Source organism: Sardina pilchardus, chromosome 6 (assembly GCF_963854185.1).
Source record: "Sardina pilchardus chromosome 6, fSarPil1.1, whole genome shotgun sequence".
Lineage (NCBI taxonomy): Eukaryota > Metazoa > Chordata > Actinopteri > Clupeiformes > Clupeidae > Sardina > Sardina pilchardus.
The window spans coordinates 15,024,856-15,044,843 of record NC_084999.1 but is presented as its reverse complement, the minus strand read 5'-3'; the positions used below and the strand labels follow the sequence as shown (position 1 = coordinate 15,044,843).

General features: G+C 43.2%; 2 protein-coding genes across 5 annotated transcripts in view; both read left to right on the top strand.

The window, feature by feature from the left end:
- The window catches only part of ago1 (argonaute RISC component 1), a 28,918-nt gene extending 13,935 nt beyond the window's left edge, over positions 1-14,983 (top strand). For both annotated transcript variants that reach the window (XM_062538605.1, XM_062538604.1), the window contains exons 10-19: positions 2,331-2,453; positions 2,779-2,912; positions 3,841-4,025; positions 4,220-4,379; positions 4,967-5,057; positions 7,950-8,144; positions 9,109-9,243; positions 9,925-10,026; positions 10,605-10,804; positions 11,646-14,983. In XM_062538605.1, coding sequence (XP_062394589.1) covers positions 2,331-2,453; positions 2,779-2,912; positions 3,841-4,025; positions 4,220-4,379; positions 4,967-5,057; positions 7,950-8,144; positions 9,109-9,243; positions 9,925-10,026; positions 10,605-10,804; positions 11,646-11,754 — 1,434 coding nt within the window. In that variant the 3' untranslated portion in view covers positions 11,755-14,983. The remainder of the gene's footprint in view (positions 1-2,330; positions 2,454-2,778; positions 2,913-3,840; positions 4,026-4,219; positions 4,380-4,966; positions 5,058-7,949; positions 8,145-9,108; positions 9,244-9,924; positions 10,027-10,604; positions 10,805-11,645) is intronic.
- A 409-nt stretch (positions 14,984-15,392) lies between these two features.
- Positions 15,393-19,988, top strand: part of LOC134082696 (protein argonaute-3) — a 29,511-nt gene continuing 24,915 nt past the window's right edge. For all 3 annotated transcript variants that reach the window (XM_062538603.1, XM_062538602.1, XM_062538601.1), the window contains exons 1-2: positions 15,393-16,123; positions 17,054-17,101. In XM_062538603.1, coding sequence (XP_062394587.1) covers positions 16,105-16,123; positions 17,054-17,101 — 67 coding nt within the window. In that variant the 5' untranslated portion in view covers positions 15,393-16,104. The remainder of the gene's footprint in view (positions 16,124-17,053; positions 17,102-19,988) is intronic.

The following is a 19,988-nucleotide window of genomic DNA, read 5'->3' as shown; positions in this document are numbered from 1 at the left end:
GTTTGATAGTAATATGCTAGATTTACACATATACAAAACTGATTACCTACCATTGAATTGCACAGAAGATGTTTTCTCAGCTTTGGTCACAAATTCAGTGTTTCCCGGCTGGGATGTAATGCTCATGTTGTACTGACTAGACATGCTAGGGCAAGTTGTTGATGACTCTGCTATTCTGGTACGAAAATCCCACATGAATGAAGCATCTCAAGTTTGAAAAGGGCCAGGTACCTTGAAATGTTGAAAGGTTGTATTCAAATGTCTGCCTATTCTCTGCTTCTGAAATGAAGAAAGTAAGGTTTACTAAAGGTGTACCTGCAATTCTAATTGTAGTTGATCCAGTGTAGGGGTTGGGTATTATGTGGAAATACTATTAGCGGAACCTGATCTTTGACCACACAATGCTTATTTTACCTAAGCGTGTTTTAGTGGGAAGTAATTATGTAGTCTCATGGAGAGGCCCACACCCACTCACACGCCACCAGCTAAGTGTCTCCATTGTTAAAATAGCTGATAATGTCCTTTGTGATAAATCATACCCGCAGCATTGCTCGGTGAATGAAGAGCTTGTTTTTAGTCATTCAGTGTCATTGATTAAAAAAAGTGGTATAACAAAAACACAGCAATTAGTTTTTAGGACTCTTTAGGACATGTAGTGTGCGGTTCTGCAAATAGACAATGTCACGAGGTGGCTGAAGAGACAAACGTCTGAGCATCTGTTCATCTTTAGAATTATTATTCCGCTGTGCAGGTAGCCTAGGCACAAAGAATACGCTTTTGTTTTGCATTTTTAAAGGTAGAACATAAGACTGAGACTGAGCTACAAAGTATCCCACCAACATTGTTACTGTATGGTGGTAGAATTCCAGAGTGAAAGCAAAAAGTCTCAACTTTTTTTGTTGGTTCCATTTAACTTGGCTAGATTGGTAATTATAACAAGTCATCGTTGAATGCATTATTTAATTGATGTCTGGTTCACTCATTCAGATTTGATAGATATTTAGCATATTTAAGTGATAATGTTACTCTGAACTGGGATCAATTTTAGCAACTCGACGTAGACATGATCTAAAATGTTAGTGACACATAAAATGTACATGAATTGGAAGAAATTTAGGATTTGCCAATGTCCAGCAGGTCACGCTAAATGGACTAGAATACAGGAAATTGCATCTTAAAAATTTAAAATTTTCTGGGGGAGGACCCCCATACCCCCCGCAAGACTAATTCCCAGATGTGCATTTTAAAATCCACCATCCCCCCTGCCATTTTTTAACAACTCGACTACTGGGCCTAGCCATCTGCAAACGTATGACAATAGTGCTAAGATATTGAGCTGAATTTTTAGTGGAAATGGCCTACTGTAGCATTGTGCTGATAGATGAAAAAAGTCGCCTATTTAAAGACAGTCTGAATTTTAATCCTAGCTCTCCATTTAGTTAGTACGTGCACTTAGACAACTAGTGATGTAGCCTACTGTATAACAGTGCCTGTCATTTATTTTCGGAGGAGAGGTGTAGGACATGTTACTTTGGAAGGAGAGGGAGTGCTGCAATTTGATTTTCTTTGGAACTTAAATACAACAACTTTCAAGCAACCTCTTCAATCAGCATCAATATCAATAGGCCTATGGTTCACTATATTGTACAGGACTAGAGGACTGTAAGGGCTGTTATCACGTAGGCCTATACTAAATAATGTAGTCAAAATGATAACTTTATGTTGGTTTAAGTTAAAACAAAACATGTTATGAACTGAGAGAATAAATGGTTCTACATCATTGTTGGCAAAATGATCATGATAGCCTACATATTTCAGCCATATCTGGTTTAGTCTTGAGTAGGCCTAGGTTACTTTTCTATAAATGAGTTTCTTTAGGCCTTATAGACTATATTGTAATATTTTATAATGTTTGAAATATATTCATCAATAGTTCTCAAAGTCATCAGATGTCGTCATTTAAGGGGTTATTTTTCAAAAAAATCTCCCGGGCCTGCCTAGTAAATTACATTTATGAAGTGCACAGTAGCCGACACTACAGTACAGCAGTTCACAAACTTTTTTTTTTTTTTGGGGGGGGGGTATTTTCCTGCTTTTCTGTCCTTTGCCAATCACATCCCTGAGTGACTGTTTCTCTTTTCATGGACTATAGATATTAAGAACAGAATGTTCCACCGCATTGTAAGCATTGCAATTTGCTCCCCAAGAAGTAGCCCCTCTGTTGCAGTGTTTGTTAAAACTGTTTGTGGTTGTTAAAACTGACCCCTTCAGACCCTTCCATCTGTCACGTAAGCTCTGCCCTGATTTTGAGTTTGTGTGGCTGCCCCCAGATGAAGAATGCCAACTTCAACCTGGACCCCTACATTCAAGAGTTTGGCATCAAGGTGAAGGATGACATGGCGGAGGTGACTGGAAGAGTTCTGCCTGCTCCTATCCTTCAGTACGGTGGTCGGGTGAGGAACTCTCCATCTTCTCTTTTGGTCTATTTGGCTCAAGTAAAGGCGTTTCCATTATTATTGTTTAGATTCTGTTCCCCATATCTTTAAGATAGACTAAAATGGACAGCAGCCAACCTCAGAACCTTCTCAAAATGTGTCAAAAAGGCATATGGGGCTTACTGTGCTGGCCTTGTTTTGATTTCAGTTTTACTTCCGTCTCTGTCCAGACAGGTTTGAGCAGACACAACTTCCTGTGCAGAGCTTAACTTTTTGGGGAAATACCCCTCCACTGTTTGACTTTGAGTCTTTTTTTTTTTTTTTTGTCATGCTGTCGTTACAGAACCGAGCCATCGCCACACCAAACCAGGGCGTGTGGGACATGAGAGGAAAGCAGTTCTACAACGGCATTGAGATCAAGGTGTGGGCCATCGCCTGTTTCGCTCCACAGAAACAGTGCCGCGAGGAAGTGCTCAAGTAAGCTGCGTCCTGAGAATACCCTCACTCACTCACCCACTTTTTTTTCTTTTCTTTAAATCTCCCACAGCCACCTGCTTACTTCTGCAAATTCTGCATTTTTCCTTTAGAATTTAAGGGCTCCTATAAGTGCATATTTTAAAGCAGCATGTTTTCCCTGAGGCTTGTGCTAGATATTAAAGCCAATTTGTTTTTCCCCCGTTTGTTCTGCACACATGATTCTGACCATCTGTTCCTGCCTGTAAGAGAGTGAAGCTGTTCCACACCAGTAGATTTTATGTTTGGTCTTCTAGTTCTCACGACACCTCCGCTCCAATGAAACAGCTGTGGTGCAGTGACTGATTTTCTCAACTTGGTACACATTGCATAATTACACAAGACAAACGAGTTCAAGCACAAGCCAGTTGCTGTAGCATTGAGGCTGTAACAAGTAGCTAGTATGCAGACAAGATTGCAGTGAAGGTTTTAGACTTGCTTGGTTTGGTTCGGTTTGGTTTGGTGTAAGATGGTTGAAGTCTAGCTGTTCACGTAATGCAGTGGTTCTCAAAGTGTGGGGCGGACATGACAGGTGGGGCGCGAGGAACAGGAGGAAATTTGTTCTTTTGTGCCTGTCTTTAATAATGCCTTTTATATTATATTATTATTGTATTTTTTAGCGAGGAATATCATAGATTCAAAATGAAATAGCTACACACAAGCATAAGTCATAAACAGACAGACATAAGAATTAAAGTAACATCTAATCCAGTGGACTGAGACAGGAAATGGAGGCTAATATGGAACCAAAATGTGAAAAAAAAAGTGATTTAACGTTACCATTTTGCTGGGTGGATGGGGTAAGATGGGGCTTGAAAATTTCCCACCTTCAAAGTGGGGAATGACCGGAAAAGTTTGAGAACCACTGATGTAACGGAACCATGTATTTCAGGAACTTCACCGACCAGCTGCGCAAGATCTCCAAGGACGCGGGGATGCCCATCCAGGGCCAGCCGTGCTTCTGTAAGTACGCGCAGGGAGCGGACAGCGTGGAGCCCATGTTCAGACACCTGAAGAACACCTACTCTGGCCTGCAGCTCATCATCGTCATCCTGCCCGGCAAGACCCCCGTCTACGGTAAGGGGAAGGGAAGGGAGGACTTTTCTTATTCCCAGTTTCAGTTGGACAGCAGTACAGTCCATTTATTCCTCTCAAGGATTACTGTCAACTCTTTGAATAACAATAGTGATCAACTGTTTAGTACGAACTAGTTTTGAATTTCAACGCTCTCTTGGTCTTTGTCTCCATTCCTCCCTCCTTCCTCCCCTCAGCGGAGGTGAAGCGGGTAGGGGACACCCTCTTGGGAATGGCCACTCAGTGTGTTCAGGTGAAGAACGTGGTGAAGACGTCACCTCAGACCCTCTCCAACCTCTGCCTCAAGATCAACGTCAAGCTGGGCGGCATCAACAACATCCTGGTACCACACCAGCGGTGAGTTGTTTTATTTTGTTGTGAAGTTGTAAATATTTGCAAGCTACTTTGAGGGGTTTCACAACAATCAACAGGGGTTGATTTTTACTAGGTTACTCTTTTTCATAATAGCAGTCTGCTAGTCGTTATGTACCGGTACAGTGTTGGTTACTGCTAATGCTAGCTATTTCATCTTTTGGATGGTCATCCTTGGCAGAAGTGTTCTTGTACATTAGTACAGCTGTACACAACTTACGTGTCACATTTTTGGAGAATTACCTCCATACATAAGAATGTAGTCACTTTTTTTAGTTTAAAGAATAGTAGTGCATGCTAAACACAGTCACATTAGTGGTATGTGGCCACATGTCATGCCATTTCATGAATTTGCCTTTGAAACAAGACCATTACCAATCCTTGCGGCACTTGTATACCCCAGGTGTTGTGGTTGGAGTTCATCTATTAGGAATGATAAAGGTCGAACAAAGATCATGAGATTATTTCTGATAGGTGTGTTTATCTTTGTGATTATCATCCAACACAACAGGAGTGAAATAAAAGGAAGATGAGGTGTGTGGTAACTGACATCTCATTGGTTGTCTCTTTAGGTCGGCAGTGTTCCAGCAGCCCGTCATCTTCCTTGGGGCAGACGTCACTCACCCACCTGCTGGGGATGGGAAGAAGCCCTCCATTACTGCTGTAAGTATGGCTACCCAGTCCCCCCAAACCGGCACTCTTTATCTAACAATGAGTATGTTTACATGGGCATTCATATTCCAAGTATTGACCTTATTCAGAATAAGACAATATTGCGAATATGGTGTTTACATGAGTTCTTAATTCCGTTCATGTTCCCATTTACATGTCATGCAGCATACTGTACTCTGATTAATAGCAACTTAATCAAAGTTCTAAACGTTCCTTCCCTGAATGTTTCCATAGTAACCTCATCTCTACCAAAGCTATGCTGCCACTTATGCTCCTACTATGCTGTCTTACTGTACATGTGTTTGTTCCTTTCCCCAACATGTACAGTAGCCTACCTTCTTCATACCGACTTCTTTTCTGAAGCTCTGCTTTCAAATAACTTTGGGCTGTCCATGGGCTGTCAAAAACTAGTTGTTATTTGCCATAATTCTGCAAAATAACATAAAAATAACATTAACATAACATAATGCATAATGCTTAATTGTCGCGAAATACTGTGAATATGTCTAGAAAGTATCTCAATCTTGCGAATAAGATTGGAATACTCCACATACCATACCTTATTATTACCGGTTATTGCTTATTCTGAATATGATATTATTCCGGTTAAAGCAATCGGAAAAAGTTGTTTACGTGGAAACATCTTTCTGAATATTGTCCTAACTGGGTTAATATCAGATTATTGACAATCTTTCTAATAGTGTATAAATTGCACACCCTTCCTTCATTACTTGAACTTTATGAGATCTATGGAGTGAAGCCAGCCCCCTAAAACAATGCCAGTCTATCTGTCTTCAGTTGCTGTAGTTTTTAAGCCACCTAACACACTGACAGAGGAAGTAAGATGGCTGCTGGAACAAATACCTAAACGTTGAGTGTTTTTCACCACACGCTTGGCCAAAGCCTTGTCTTTTTTGTTTCCTTTTTTTTTTAAAGAGTTATTTTAAGTAACAAGATACTTGAGAAGGTGGCGGATACAGCCATAATGAGCTATAATGAGGACCTTCTTGTCTTGTGGTAGCCTGTACCTCCGCCTGCTTGTGGTCTACAGAGCTACCACCCTTAGACTTCTGAGAGTATACGCAGGATGACCGCGAGGAAGGCCGCCTGGATCTGTTGAGGGAGTGAAGTGGAGAGCGAAGGGTAGGAGAGCGAGTGAACGAACGGAGTATGAGTCACAGGCAGGCAGGAAATGACATCACCCCCCCTCGCCCTGCCGATCCGAGACACTGCGGAGCATCAGAGCCCGCTCTTATGGTTGCCAAGAGACGGTGGTGACACAGCACTGAGTCAGAGAGCGAGAGAGAGAGCCTGTTGGTATGGATGGACCAAGTGTGTGTGTGTGTGTGTGTGTGTGTGTATGAATTTGTGTCTGCGTTTGAATATGGCTTTGTTGGAGTGTATGGTACGTGGTGTTGTGGTTAGAGCATGACTGTGCGTCATACAGTAATGGCTGCTGGACAAAAGTAATGACTCCACCAACAAGCCTCTGCCCCGTCCCACGGCAACCAGTCTGTGACATTCACGTATTTCTCGGCCTGTTTGTTGTCAGCAATACGCAACTGTTAGTAAATACTAGAATAGTCCATTCATTATGGTAATATATTAATTTCGTATGAGTTGGTTTGGCATCTGTTACAGTGGTCCTGCACTAATTACTCCAGCCAATCATTGTGGTGTACCTCCATGTCTGGGAAATCAAGAAAATGACGACGAGGGCTGTGATACTCGAGTCCAGTTTTGAACTCTGCGACTTTTTTATGGTCTCATCTTGGGCTCACGGTATTTGGACTTGGCCTTGTCTCAGGCTTGGCCATTGGTCTCTAGCAGACTTAAAACATTGTCGTAGTTAGCTTATGCAGGCTGTCCACATGAGTCAGTGTTTTGTGTGCTCTTTGGTGTGGCTGGTTGTGGGCAGATCAGATAGAAAATAGGGACTAATCTCGCTAAATCTGACCTCCTAAAATGAATTCGAATGTCTAATAAAGCTGTATTAAAAGCAGTCCCATCCCAGTTTTATGGCATCCATACACCATTACATGCATGTTGTGTGCAATATTCCTATAATCCAGTAGAAAAATAAAACATGACATTGTAAAGTTTTATGTATCCACAGTGCTGCCTACTTCGCACTTTCTCATCTTCAGCCTTTGGTGTCTGGTGTTTATGTCCTGCTCCAAGTAAATGAGGACATCTCAGAATTGTTTTCTTGTGGAAATTTGCGTTTGTATTAGTCACACAGCAGAAAGAGATTATGTTGCCAAAAAAAATCCTGATTATTCCTTCTGGAAATAGGAGCCTCAGGAAGTGGTCAGTGTCGGAGAAGCGCTACTGATAATTGAGTGGGTGTAGTTTGACAGGGACTGCTCGTCTTTTTCTGTCACTTGGGATTTGAGTCCATCTGAAATACTTCTACTACTTTTGAAAAAAATTATTTCATGTGACGTTAAGAAGCTTATCTCCTACAGGCCTCACTTTTGGTGTTGCAGTAGGCATTATAAAGCCCTTTCTTGGGCTGCATCCTTTTCTGTCGTCTCCAAATATGATTAGGCTGCTTTTGACCCATTTATCGATTCCCCTGTGGAGCGAGCATACATGCTGTAAGGCCTGGATTGAATCGGTGCATATCATTGTTTCCCGAAGGCTAATTACTTATGCCAACTTGCTAATTACTTATGCTAAGGCTATAACACGCCTCATTCAGATGAGAAAAGATTGGCTCAAAATTACACATGCATCCATTGCCTGTGTGCATGAACTACTAAATACACTAATTTCTATTTCAGGTCATTGTGTACTTGATTCGGTTTAAAACAGTGTTGCCCTGGGCTATTAATTGTGTTAAAATACTCTTTCTCATCACTGTTTTCTCTGTCTCTCTAGGTGGTTGGCAGTATGGACGCCCACCCCAGCAGGTACTGTGCCACGGTGCGGGTGCAGAGGCCCAGGCAGGAGATCATCGAAGACCTCTCGTTTATGGTGCGCGAGCTGCTCATTCAGTTCTACAAGTCCACGCGCTTCAAGCCCACTCGCATCATCTTCTACCGGGACGGGGTTCCTGAAGGACAGCTGCCACAGGTACACACTCACTCACACAACCTCAAGCCTCTTTAAAACTGTCCCATGACCCATCTCCAGCTCTACTGCTGGCTCAGCTGAGACGGCAGCTGAAACGGCAAACTCTATTCATATCAGGTTCACTTGAGAAAGGGCCCTTTTTATATTGAGTAAAAAGCAGCTTTTTGGGCCACCTAGTTGGTGGAAATGAGAAGGGGGAACAGAAATGAGAGTTAATAGCAGAGGCATGCACTCATTCTTCATATTGTGCCCCGGGATACAAACTCCTCACCTTTTTGATAAACAAAGTAGGTCACATGTGAGAATTGTACAGATCTGAGGAGAAATTGTTCATGCCACACCCAGCTCTAGTCTGTCTCTGATTGGGACCAAATCTCACAATTTCACCCTCACCATTTCATCCCTTACCAACAATCCAGCGAAGGCAACGAGTACTAGCCCATCAGAGGAGGAGTATGATGTACGGATGCACAATATATTGGTGGATGATATAATATTGGCAGAAAAGTGAAAAAAGATTGTTGTCACCCAGGAGGGATGTAAACTTTGACAAGGGGGAATATTTTTGAGGCTAAAGGGACACTGCAAACATACTTGGTTTAACTTGAAATGAGCATGTAAAGTGAGCATCTTTCAAAAAATGAATAAGGGAAAGTAATCCATCCAGAAGCTCCATGTGGTGTTGTGTGGTGATGTTTACCGTCTGGTCTGTGTCAAAAGGCCACAAAGAAGATTTGTATGAGTGGCTGTTTATGAGAGTGGATGACCTCATGGGATGACCTCAGCCAGTGTGTATGAATCAACATGACTGCTGTTCCTCCTTTGTGATTTAGAGAAAGTTTTGACTCTTTTTATACAGCAAAAGCTTTTTTTATATAAAGTAGATAATTCCTGACTCTGAAATCAGACCCTTTTGTTTGACTTTTCATTTTTCCTTTGTCTCCATTGCACTCTCTCTCTACAGATCCTTCACTACGAGCTGCTGGCCATCAGAGATGCCTGCATTAAACTGGAGAAGGATTACCAGCCGGGGATCACCTACATTGTGGTGCAGAAACGCCACCACACCCGCCTCTTCTGCGCCGACAAGTCAGAGAGGGTGAGTTGGTCTGTCTGTTTGTTTGTCCATCCATCTCCTTCCACTGATTTGCCCTGCCTTTGCTTCATTAAAGTTATTATTTCTATTGGTGAATTCAATTGTATGTTGTGTTGCTTTTCAACATGTTCATGTGATGATTGTTGATGTGGAGACAGAGTCTGTGTGTGTGTGTGTGTGTGTGTGTGTGTGTGTGTGTGTGTGTGGAGGTGGGGAGATATACAATTTTGTTCAATTAGTAAATGGCAGTTGGCCAGAATAGTACATCTGGACTGTGCAAGAGTGCAACATTTTTGAATAGCGATAATTTAGCATCTGAAAGGGATGATGCAGGTCTTGATGGTATGATTGGTAATGATGCATCAGCATCATAGGTCTCTGGGAACATAACTCACCGCTCAAGCTCAGCCATACCTGAACAACCAGAGGCTCTTACCTCAGGACTGCTTTTCATAAAGATACACACACTGCAGCGATTCTCTCTGGGATTGGTTGCTAGGTCTTGTTACTAAGGGGGTTGCTAGAAGACTAGCTCGGTCTGACTGTGTGTATTTTGAAGTATTCTTTCCCCCCCACTTCTTGCCAAAACCCTTAAAGCAAAGGAAATGTGAAGGTTTTTTTAGCTATGTGAAAATTAAAAATAGAAGTATCCATTTCCTGTTTGTTTTTCACCTCTTTTCTCAGATTGGGAAGAGTGGCAATATTCCAGCAGGCACTACAGTGGACACCAGCATCACTCACCCCTTTGAGTTTGACTTTTACCTGTGCAGTCATGCTGGCATTCAGGTGAGCTACCCCAGGGGTTCTTTGACTTTCCAGAGCAAGTTCTGCCACTGCTCCGCTGTTGCCATGGTGATGGTTTGCTGCTGGGAACCGTGTATTCTTGGCTCACGCCATCCCCTCTCCTCTGAGGTCTACTGCGCACGTTTTAACCATCTCTTCTCGCACACAAGGATCTATATTTAGATTATAGTTGCAGTTTACAGATATACTGATATCATTCACTGAAAGCTATTACTGTGCTATTGTTTTTGATTTGGGCAACTACACAATTAATCATTGTAAATTCATGTCTGTCTTGAAAACACAACTTTGCAATTTTGGTAACTGCATTAGTAGTGTTATTAGAGACAAAGTATAGTTTCTGTCATTTATAATAGTATAATTGAAATCAATGCAAATATGGTGCATTGTCTGTTGGCACCTTTCACATTTCACAATTTCACATCTGAGTTGCTCCGGTGAACATTGTTTCTTTACTACAGTTTGTCCTTTCCCGTTGACGCACCAGATAGTGATTTCAGGAGCGCGGCGGACTTTTTGGTTTTTCTTCATGGTGCATTGTCTCTTCTTTTACTGGACAGGGCACAAGCCGGCCTTCTCACTACTATGTGCTGTGGGACGACAACCGCTTCACGGCAGATGAGCTGCAGATCCTCACCTACCAGCTGTGCCACACCTACGTGCGCTGCACCCGCTCCGTCTCCATCCCCGCGCCAGCCTACTACGCTCGTCTTGTGGCCTTCCGCGCCCGCTACCACCTGGTGGACAAGGAGCACGACAGGTGAGTGTGTGGGGGCTGTGGGGGCTGTGGCTTCAAGCCGCCCGACTGGATGTGGATGCTAATATTGAATACTTAAATGGCAAATGAAGCAGAATTCACCAATATGCCTTAACCCATGATTGAGCTCAGTTGTGAAAGAGAATAAATTATTGAGTGCTTTTAAGCAAAACAAGACCTCACAGCACTCATTTAGGTACACTCTAAAAGATTTTCACCTTAAAGCTGCAGTCGGCAAGATGTGTTTGATCATATTCACTGAAACCGAACGTATGCTTCGACAGAACAACATAAATCAGCTGCTTCTACCTCCACCTAGAGCCTGTTATTTGCTTTGCAAAAATCCGCCGCTCCCAGTTCTTCTGGTCCAATAAGCATAGGGCTGTATGATCATTGGCAGATCTGACCGCCAATTACAGTTCGTGAACAGTCACTAACGAGCACAAACTCGATGGGAGGGTACTCGGTGGTAGTGGGGGAGGGGCATGAGAGTTGTATACATTCAAAATGTTGGTTTAAGTCCCCTCAATGTACCAGACTTGTCCACTGCAGCTTTAATATCACCTTTACGAAGCCAATTTGATGCTAAATGAACTTGTAATAGGCAAATCGTTCACCTAGCATAGCTGTACAGTGTCTAATAAGATGTACTGTAGTGAGTTGCTACCAAGAAAACCAGCCATGAAACTTCCAAGAACAGCGGCCCGACAAATCATCAGAAATCCGCATGCATAGTCGTTTTGTGCCCGTTAGCGAGGTATTTGCTGAAATCACCTTTATGACATTCGTCTCAGTTAGAAGTGAACTGAAATTAACTGGTCTCTTCTTCTTTCTGCTCTGGCAGTGGGGAGGGCAGCCACGTGTCGGGTCAGAGTAACGGCCGGGACCCCCAGGCGCTGGCCAAAGCTGTGCAGATCCACCATGACACCCTGAGGACCATGTACTTTGCCTGAGCACACACCCACACCCACTCGACCTCATATCCTTCCATCATTCTATCCCACCAAGACTGGACGCGGCACCGGACGCCTCCTGGCCACTCAAGCACCCTCCACCCCGGCCCACTCCTCACCTCTCGCTCGAGACGAACCTTCAAATGCACCACATCAGACATCATACACACTACAGTGCAGCAGAGGTGACCTTCAAACACAGCACCTTGTCCCCAAAACTATATGAAGATCATCGTGATGAAGATTTCTCTGTTTGGATTTACTTGGCAGGCCCACTATACCCCTGCAAGTTCCTCATTTTATTTTGATTTCTTTGTTTTCATACTTTTCTTTTAATGAAGAGTTCAATGGTATTAATGTTGTGTATACCTTTGCCCTTCTGTGTATGAAATGTATGCATGTATGCAATATGAAGAGAAGGACTGGATAGGGAAACCTATGAAGATGTTTTTGTTTTGTTTACTTTTGACTGCCACCACAACTCTGCCTCAATCAGCTTCCCTTGCCGGAGAACGGTGTTTGTGCCCCTTTTCAACATTTTACACACACATGCTTGCATGCAAAACACACACACATACACACACACACACACACACACATTCATTTTAAAATTTTAATTTTATAAATGACTATTGTTACATTTTTATTGTTTAAATGGAAAACGTTTTCTTTTTTTTAATATGGCCTTTATGGATGCCCTAAATGTAATGGTACATTAGCACTTAGCGTTAGCATTGTAGACCGCATAAGCCCAGCGTCCATGAATTGTCTCTGTGTATGACTTGCATTAGTGACCCATGACCGAGGCTGGGAGCGTGGGAAGAGGCTGTAGCATTACTGTAGGTGCAGAGAGCACTCCTCTGATTGTGCACTCTACTTGGACAGTGTCATTTGTAGCCAAACTTTGTATAGACTTAGCTAGCGCCAGGTAATGGCACAAAAATTAGCCAAAAAAGAAAGAAAAGACGAGAAGATCCTTAACTAAAAAAAAGGTAGAACAGAACAGACCAATGAGTGCTTTAAGTATTACGCTCAGCGCACCCAACACTGAAACCAGCATTGTAAACCAGCCAAATGTGATGCCAACCATGCAGAGTACGGGGCACAAGCGTCACGTGGGGGGGTGCTGCACCTCACATGCCATTTTATTTATTTATGTTTTTTTTTTTTTTATTGTGGCACTTCCTGTTACTGAATGGTCCCCTTCCTTTAGAGATGGAATATATATATGCTCTTGTTTTTTTTATTATTATTTGTTTCTCTTTTTTTTTAAATATTTGTTTTTACTTTGCCTTTGCTGTAGGTCTCAAAACCATTCTGACAGTTAGCACCTAGTCCTTCCTATGCACGTGCCGTAACAGCGCAGTCTCCACACTCTCCCACGGGTTACTTGAGTGAGCAATAAAGATGCTGTTTTCTCTCCCCCCCCCCCCAAATGAAGCTTGAACGCTGTCAGCCACAATCATGGACACAGGCCTGTCCATGACACAGCCTTGACAGTGGACCAGCATTTCCTGTTGCCTCTCTCGCGCGGCCCACTCCTATAGCGTACATTCCAGCACGTAGAGAAGGATGCAGCGGACAGGTGCAGCACCGGCTCACACGCGTGTAGTGCAACGCATGAACACAGACCATGTTCAGAACTAGTGCGGAATTGTTTTGATTTTTTTTTACATTTGTTTTTGTTTTGTTTTGTTATGTACATATGAACGTTCCACCATTGCTTGGCTTCAGACATCCGAGCTCCCCGCCACCAAGTAGACATACATTATGCACACTCTAGAAGCCCCTATGCACCTTTGTTGAATTCCCATGTACACCAATGCACCGCCTTAAACACTGCCACTTCTTTCCACAAACGACACACACACACACACACACACACATATACACAACATACACACACACACACATACACTCACACACACATATTCAGCACACATTTTACTGGCCTGTCTCCCTCGCTCACCCTTCGTATCCCCCGGCCTGTTGGCCACAGACGCCCATTGGTGCGCTGTGGGCGTTGGCCACACAGAAGCGAGCGTCTGGCCTCGGGCCCGTGGGGTTACGAGCATCTCATCTCAAGGCTTTGTGAACTGCATGTTCTCGTTAGTGGAAATTGGTGAAAGTTGACCCGTGCACCTTTGTTTTTTTTGTTTTTTTTTAGCAGATCATGTCTCAAGTCCTGTAGACAAGAGCTTGTGGAGCTCTGTACTCTGCCTGTTGTATGTTGCCTCAATCTGAAATTCATTTTTCTCTCTCTTGTTTTTCGTAACGGTTAAAACAATTGCACTTGTATTTTCTCATTTGACTTATTTGTTTTCGCTACAGTTGTGAGTAGTGTCAGGCGTTGTCCTCAAGGGGGAGCTGTGGAAATGTCCCTTTTGATTTTGAACTATCTGCCTCAAAGCACCTCAAGGTGTCAGATTTATACTGAGGGTGCTTGTTTAAGTCAAAAGGGATTTCTGATTTTGGTCAGCCAACCGTTGTTTTGACTCCTGTTTAATGGAATATTGTGGAATCAAAATGCCTTTGTACAGTGTTGTACCAATCCTGTGTCTCTGAAGGTGATTTGTATTTATAAGTTGATAACTTTTGGTTGCATTGATATAGACTGAGTACAGAATTCATCAGAAATGTAAGTGATAACGAGGTAAGGATTCAGTCGAAGGGAGGGGGGAGAGGGACAGGATCTAAATGGCATTTATTTACAGTGGTTCTCAGCCACGTGATTGCCCTCTGTTATAACCTAGAGCCAGTGTTTCCTCAAGAAGATAAATATGATTTCAAAGAACGATGGTTCCCCATGGAGGAACAGTAGCCCTGTTTGCTGCATTGTTGGACTGTTCTACTGCCTTCTCTGTGTGGATGCAGCTTGTAAGGCATTAATGGGTAATATGGGAGGGGGGGCTGAGGAATTCGGACAAACCTCCCTTGTGATTGTCATGGGAGCTCTCACCCTTTCTGATGCACTCATTTCACTCTACTCTGAAACAGGCATTGTATACAGGGCAGTTTAGAGGTACATTATCAGAGGGCTCCACATTCACCCTCACAGATTTAAGCAATATAAAATAGCCACTGAACAAGTCCTTGTCATAGCACTTCCCAGTAGATCTGAATGAAAGGGCACAAGCAACGTATTTTGGCTGTGTATGTCATAGTAATGGGACTTTGTTGGGGAGGGTTATTTTTAAAGAAAATAAAAAAAAATGTTTTTTATTAATCATCATGACTCGTGTGTTTTTCCTCACAAGTTGATGTGGATATAAAAGCGCTACCCCACTTATGTTATTAACCTCTTTTTAAGGTTATTTCTGCTTGATCTTATTGAAATTCTAATATGATATCGATAACATTCTTTTTGTTACATGAACAAATGCATCGTGTGATTATGTGTGTGTGTGTGGTTCAGAGTTAATCTATTGAACACATGGGCCTGTGTAGAACAGTGGATATGAACGCTCACACTGACGTATGGTGTTTCCGATTTGAGTTTCAACCCTCCTCCTTACCTCCGAGAACCCACCAATCAACACTCGATTGCCTCGCAGGTTCCTGTCGGCGTCAGATCACCATATTTAGCTAGCCAGAGAGCCCCAGCTACGGAGTTGATCACCGAAAACCGGGCTGAAAATTGCTGGTTATAACTGCGAGTGAATCGTCGAGTCGACGACTTACAGTCACCGTGACGGCTAGGGGAAACGCAGTCACATCGATGAACGCGATCTGGTTTCATGTCAGGGGCTGTAACGAAATGACAGCAGAGTTTCGGCGATAAGAAGACGTCGCTTTTTTCTGATGAGAATCCAGCTAGCAGTCCTGCTAGCAAGCAAGCTAATGTTAGTCAGCCAGCCAAGTATTGAGAAGTCAGTGGAAACAGGTTTTTTTGGGACGGATACTTCCAAGTAACAAGTCTATCTGGTTGATGAGTAGTTAATATCATATGTGTCTTAATTAAGTTATCGCTTGGCGTATAGATCGGTTACTGTGACTTTGTCAAATGTATCTTTTCGTCAACCAATGTTAGCTGGCTAACACCAGTAGGCAACCCTGGCACTGACGGAGGTTTCTGATTGGTTGTGATACCGTGAGAGCGACTTGTAGACGGGGACACGGAAGACCCCCCTCCCCTCCCGGTCCCCCTGAGTTAAGAGGACTTCGGTACATCAAGACGAGTTCAGTCTAACAGCGAGTGTGGACTACTGAAGTCAGTGTCTTACGAGAGAAGACACGCGGCTAAAGCGCCGTTTCTCTCCGGGGAACCTTGGTGTTCCCAGAGCTAAGTCGAGTGTCTACGGGGTGTTCTACAAAGTGAGCCGGGGAGGGATCCGGACAGAGACCCCATGAATGGAAATCGGAACTACAGGTAAAACAAATGCTTCTTACTGCTGTAACTGTATCTAGCATCGTGTAAATGGTCAGTGGACATCTCTGGTGCTGATGGCAGATTCACTGTAAGTCGACATTGAGAAACTTTGTGTCAACCCTTTTGCGTTAAATATGCTATATAGATCAATTATCTTGCTTTGATAACGCGACAATTGCTTGCGTTTTGTCATATTTTAGATAATGATGGTTATTTGGGGAGGGTGGGGGGAGTAAAGTAGGCTAATGTCATAGGCCTACTCAAGGGATTGATGGGCTACTTTTGTCATCGAATAACGTGTTTGGGTTATGAATTTAAGTTTAGCATTCTATCATTTCATTCTCAAAATGTGTAGTCAAATTTAGGCTTCAGTGTGTGTGTCCCGCATGCTGTGATGTCCCAGTATCCCACGTCACTCGCTCAGGTGTGTAACGGACAGATGGTAGGCTAGGTACAGGTGTGTCCAGTTACTGGCACCCGCCCCCTCGCCCTTTGGGTGGATCTTTTGCATGAACAGAAGGGAATTCCACAGGCTAGTGTATGAGTCACCAACGTGTGTTTCATTAAACCGTGTCTTTTTTTTTAATACTTGGGAACTTGGCTTTGAGATGCTGCTCTGTGTTAAACTAACCAATGTTGTGATTCACCTTTTACTAACCATGATGAATGACTGACTTAAATTAGTTATATGCAAGTGCATTTTAAAAACTGTATGATATCATAGCCTAGTTTATCCTGTATCATGACATAGATGAGAAATTCATGAATGAGCTCAACAGGGGTCTAATTAACTGTGAGCAATTTAACAGATACAATAAAAGTTGTGGTTGGAAGCATGAGTCATTGTGTGAAAGGGGGAAACAGGACAAATCCTCAAGTACAATAGAAGAGGACACATATTGACTTGAGATGCTTATTTTGGTATTTTAGACCCCATTCTTGATCAACATGCCATTGGAGCGGTCCCGTCAAGTCCAGGCAAGTTTATTTATATAGTGCATTTCATACACAGAGGTCATTCAATGTGATTTACATAAACAAAAGCAAACAGCAATAACAATTAAAAGCATAGAAGGGCAATAGTCAAAGAATAGTTTAAACGGTAAATGTCATAATAAAAAAGAAAACACAACCCATAAGGTAAAATCATTCACAAATAAAGAATAATTAAAAAGACTAAATAAGACACAAGGTTTCCAATGTACAGTAGGTTCAGTATTTGTAACTCCGTGCAGTTAGAAGAAAACATCTGAGAACAGTTTTGTCTCAAGTCTAGATTTAAAACTGGCTACAGTTGGGGCCTTTTTAAATATCATCCTAAAGTTGGTTCCAGAGCTGAGCAGCATAGCAGCTAAAAGCTGCTTCACCATGTTTAGTTCTAACAGCAGCTTTTACTAACAGGTTTTTCTCCTGAGAGGACGAGAAGGTATTTACTGCTGAAGCATGTCTGATAGGTCCTGCTCCATTTACTGATTTATAAACAAGCAGTAGTAGTGCTTTAAAGTCAGTTCTGTGACTTACTGGAAGCTAGCGCAGGGACTTAAGAATTGGAATAATGTGATCAGTTCTTATTGTTTTTGCGAGAACCCTAGCTGCTGCATTTTGAATCACCTGAAGCCGTTTGATAGTCTTTTTAGGAAGGCCTGTGAAAATTCCATTGCTGTAATCAACTCTGCTGGAGATGAATACATGAATGAGTTTTTCTAAATCATGTTTTGACATCAGCCCCCTTAATATGTTTGCCAATATTTTTGAGGTGGTAAAAAGATGATTTAGTTATCGCTGTCATGTGGCTGTTGAAATTTAGATCACTGTCGATTAATACATCAAGATTTTAAACAGTATCCTTTGCTTTCAACCCCTTTGTGTCAAGGAGAGTGACCATGGTCTGTTCCTGTCAGGGAAGCAGTGACCAACCCTGAGTAACCTTAGCATGAATTAATGACACCACTAGCAGAGGCTACTGTCAGTTTTCAGCTCCCAATTGGAACCTCCGTCTGTTTTTTTGGGACCAGATATTGTAACGGCTGAATCATTAGTGTATGAGTAGGCTACCGTTAAAATGACAAAATGAAACTGTCATTTTAAGATGAACATTAATTGATTATGTAATTGTGCAAAATTAGTCCACAAACATGGATTATTGGCCATGGCATTGTAAGTTATGCTCACAGCAGAAAATGTGTTTTAATAGAAAACCGCAGCAGTACAAATAGACTGCAATTCTTTGACAGTGAACTCCTCTCCAAACTTGAAGAGCAAAGTAGCTTAACACAGAGAGACCATATACAAAATTCATGAAATTCCTTAAATTTAATGCTCCTTAACTTAACACTTAACTGAGCTTTGAGCTGCCTTGAATGTGTGATCTGACCTTTACCGTCTTTATCTGATGTTATTGTGTGATCACTAGCGCTGTAATAGTCCTGCATATTTTCTAATCTACACCTAGACAGTATGTCAGGTGCACCTTTGGTGACCTTAAGGGTAAGGTTCAGAATCCAATAAGGTCAGCAAAAGGTGAACCAGGCTTGATGGTCCACAGGTCATGTTCTGGCCTTAGTGCAGACAGAAGGTCTCTGCATTACACGCATGCAAATGCTGCGACGTGATCCTCGGTGTAGCCTGCAGGCTAATTGAAGTGTTGATGGAGGCCAGGCGTGAGAAAATGCAAATGAAGGGTGCGTTCAGTAGAGAGCGAGGCCGTTTTCTCCTCTCTCTCCCTCTCTCTCTCTCACTCATCTCTTCTTAGTGGCACCCATCCTTCTTACTCTGTCTGATGAGTCCTCCTGTCTTTTCTAGAGTGATAACAAATCTGTTTTGTTTTGTTGTCAGTTTGTTTTTCTTATTATCCATCAGAGGCTGCTAGACTAGTGTGACCCAAACTTCCAAAGCGCCTTGTTTCCCAACCTGCTGAGTGTCTAATTGTGACCATGGTGAAGATGATGATGGATGTGGTCCAAGTGTTCCACACATGCAAACTCATTCTCACACACTCACACACTCTGTGTTTGTAACTTGACGCATAACCAGTTCACAGAAACGACAAAGGAACGCGTAGTGTCAGGTGCTTCCTGCTGGACCCCAAGTAAGACCAAGACTGAGGGGGACATCCCAGGGTCTCCAGGGACAGCACCCGGGGCCCTATGGCCCTATGGGACCACGGCTGTGGTAGGGTGGGGGGTGGGTTCTTGTTTTCTTTCTCTGAACAAACTGTTGGAAATGGTGAGGTCTGGGTTATCTTGTACAAGTATTAGATCCTGCTCTTAGTCCTGTTTTGAATGGTAGTGGTGTGACGGTGCTGGGAGTCTGTGATGGGGGGGCCATGTGGCCACGATGCTCTCCAGCGCAGTCATTCTCCTTCCTCTCTCCCGGCCCATTCCCATGGCCGTCCTCCCTCGTGTCTCTTGGTTTTCCCGCTCTTTTACAGCCTTTTTGTTTCTGTCTGTCTCTGTCTCTGCATTGGTGCTTTTTTCCACACACCACTGTCACTCAGAGACCCCCCCCCCCCCCCCCCCCCCCACCCCACAAACTTCCTCTCTGTCTCTCCCCTCAGTGCCTTTTCTCTCCCTCTCCCATGGGGTCCTGGCGACTTCTGATCCCCATGCTTCACAGTCTTTATTGTAGCCTATAGACATAGGCAGTGAGAGTTAGGAGTGGTGGATGTGGGGGGGGGGGGGGGTCATTTGCAGTCTCTATCACACTTCTCCCAACTCATTTAAACACCACCCCACCCCCATATCCTCTTCCCTTCGACTCCACTCAAGCCAGTCCACCACCCATGTGCAGACGGCATATTGTGGCCGGTTGCTATGGTGAGTGCACTTTGCCGTGCCGCTCTTGCGGGGCCATTGTGGCGAGGCAG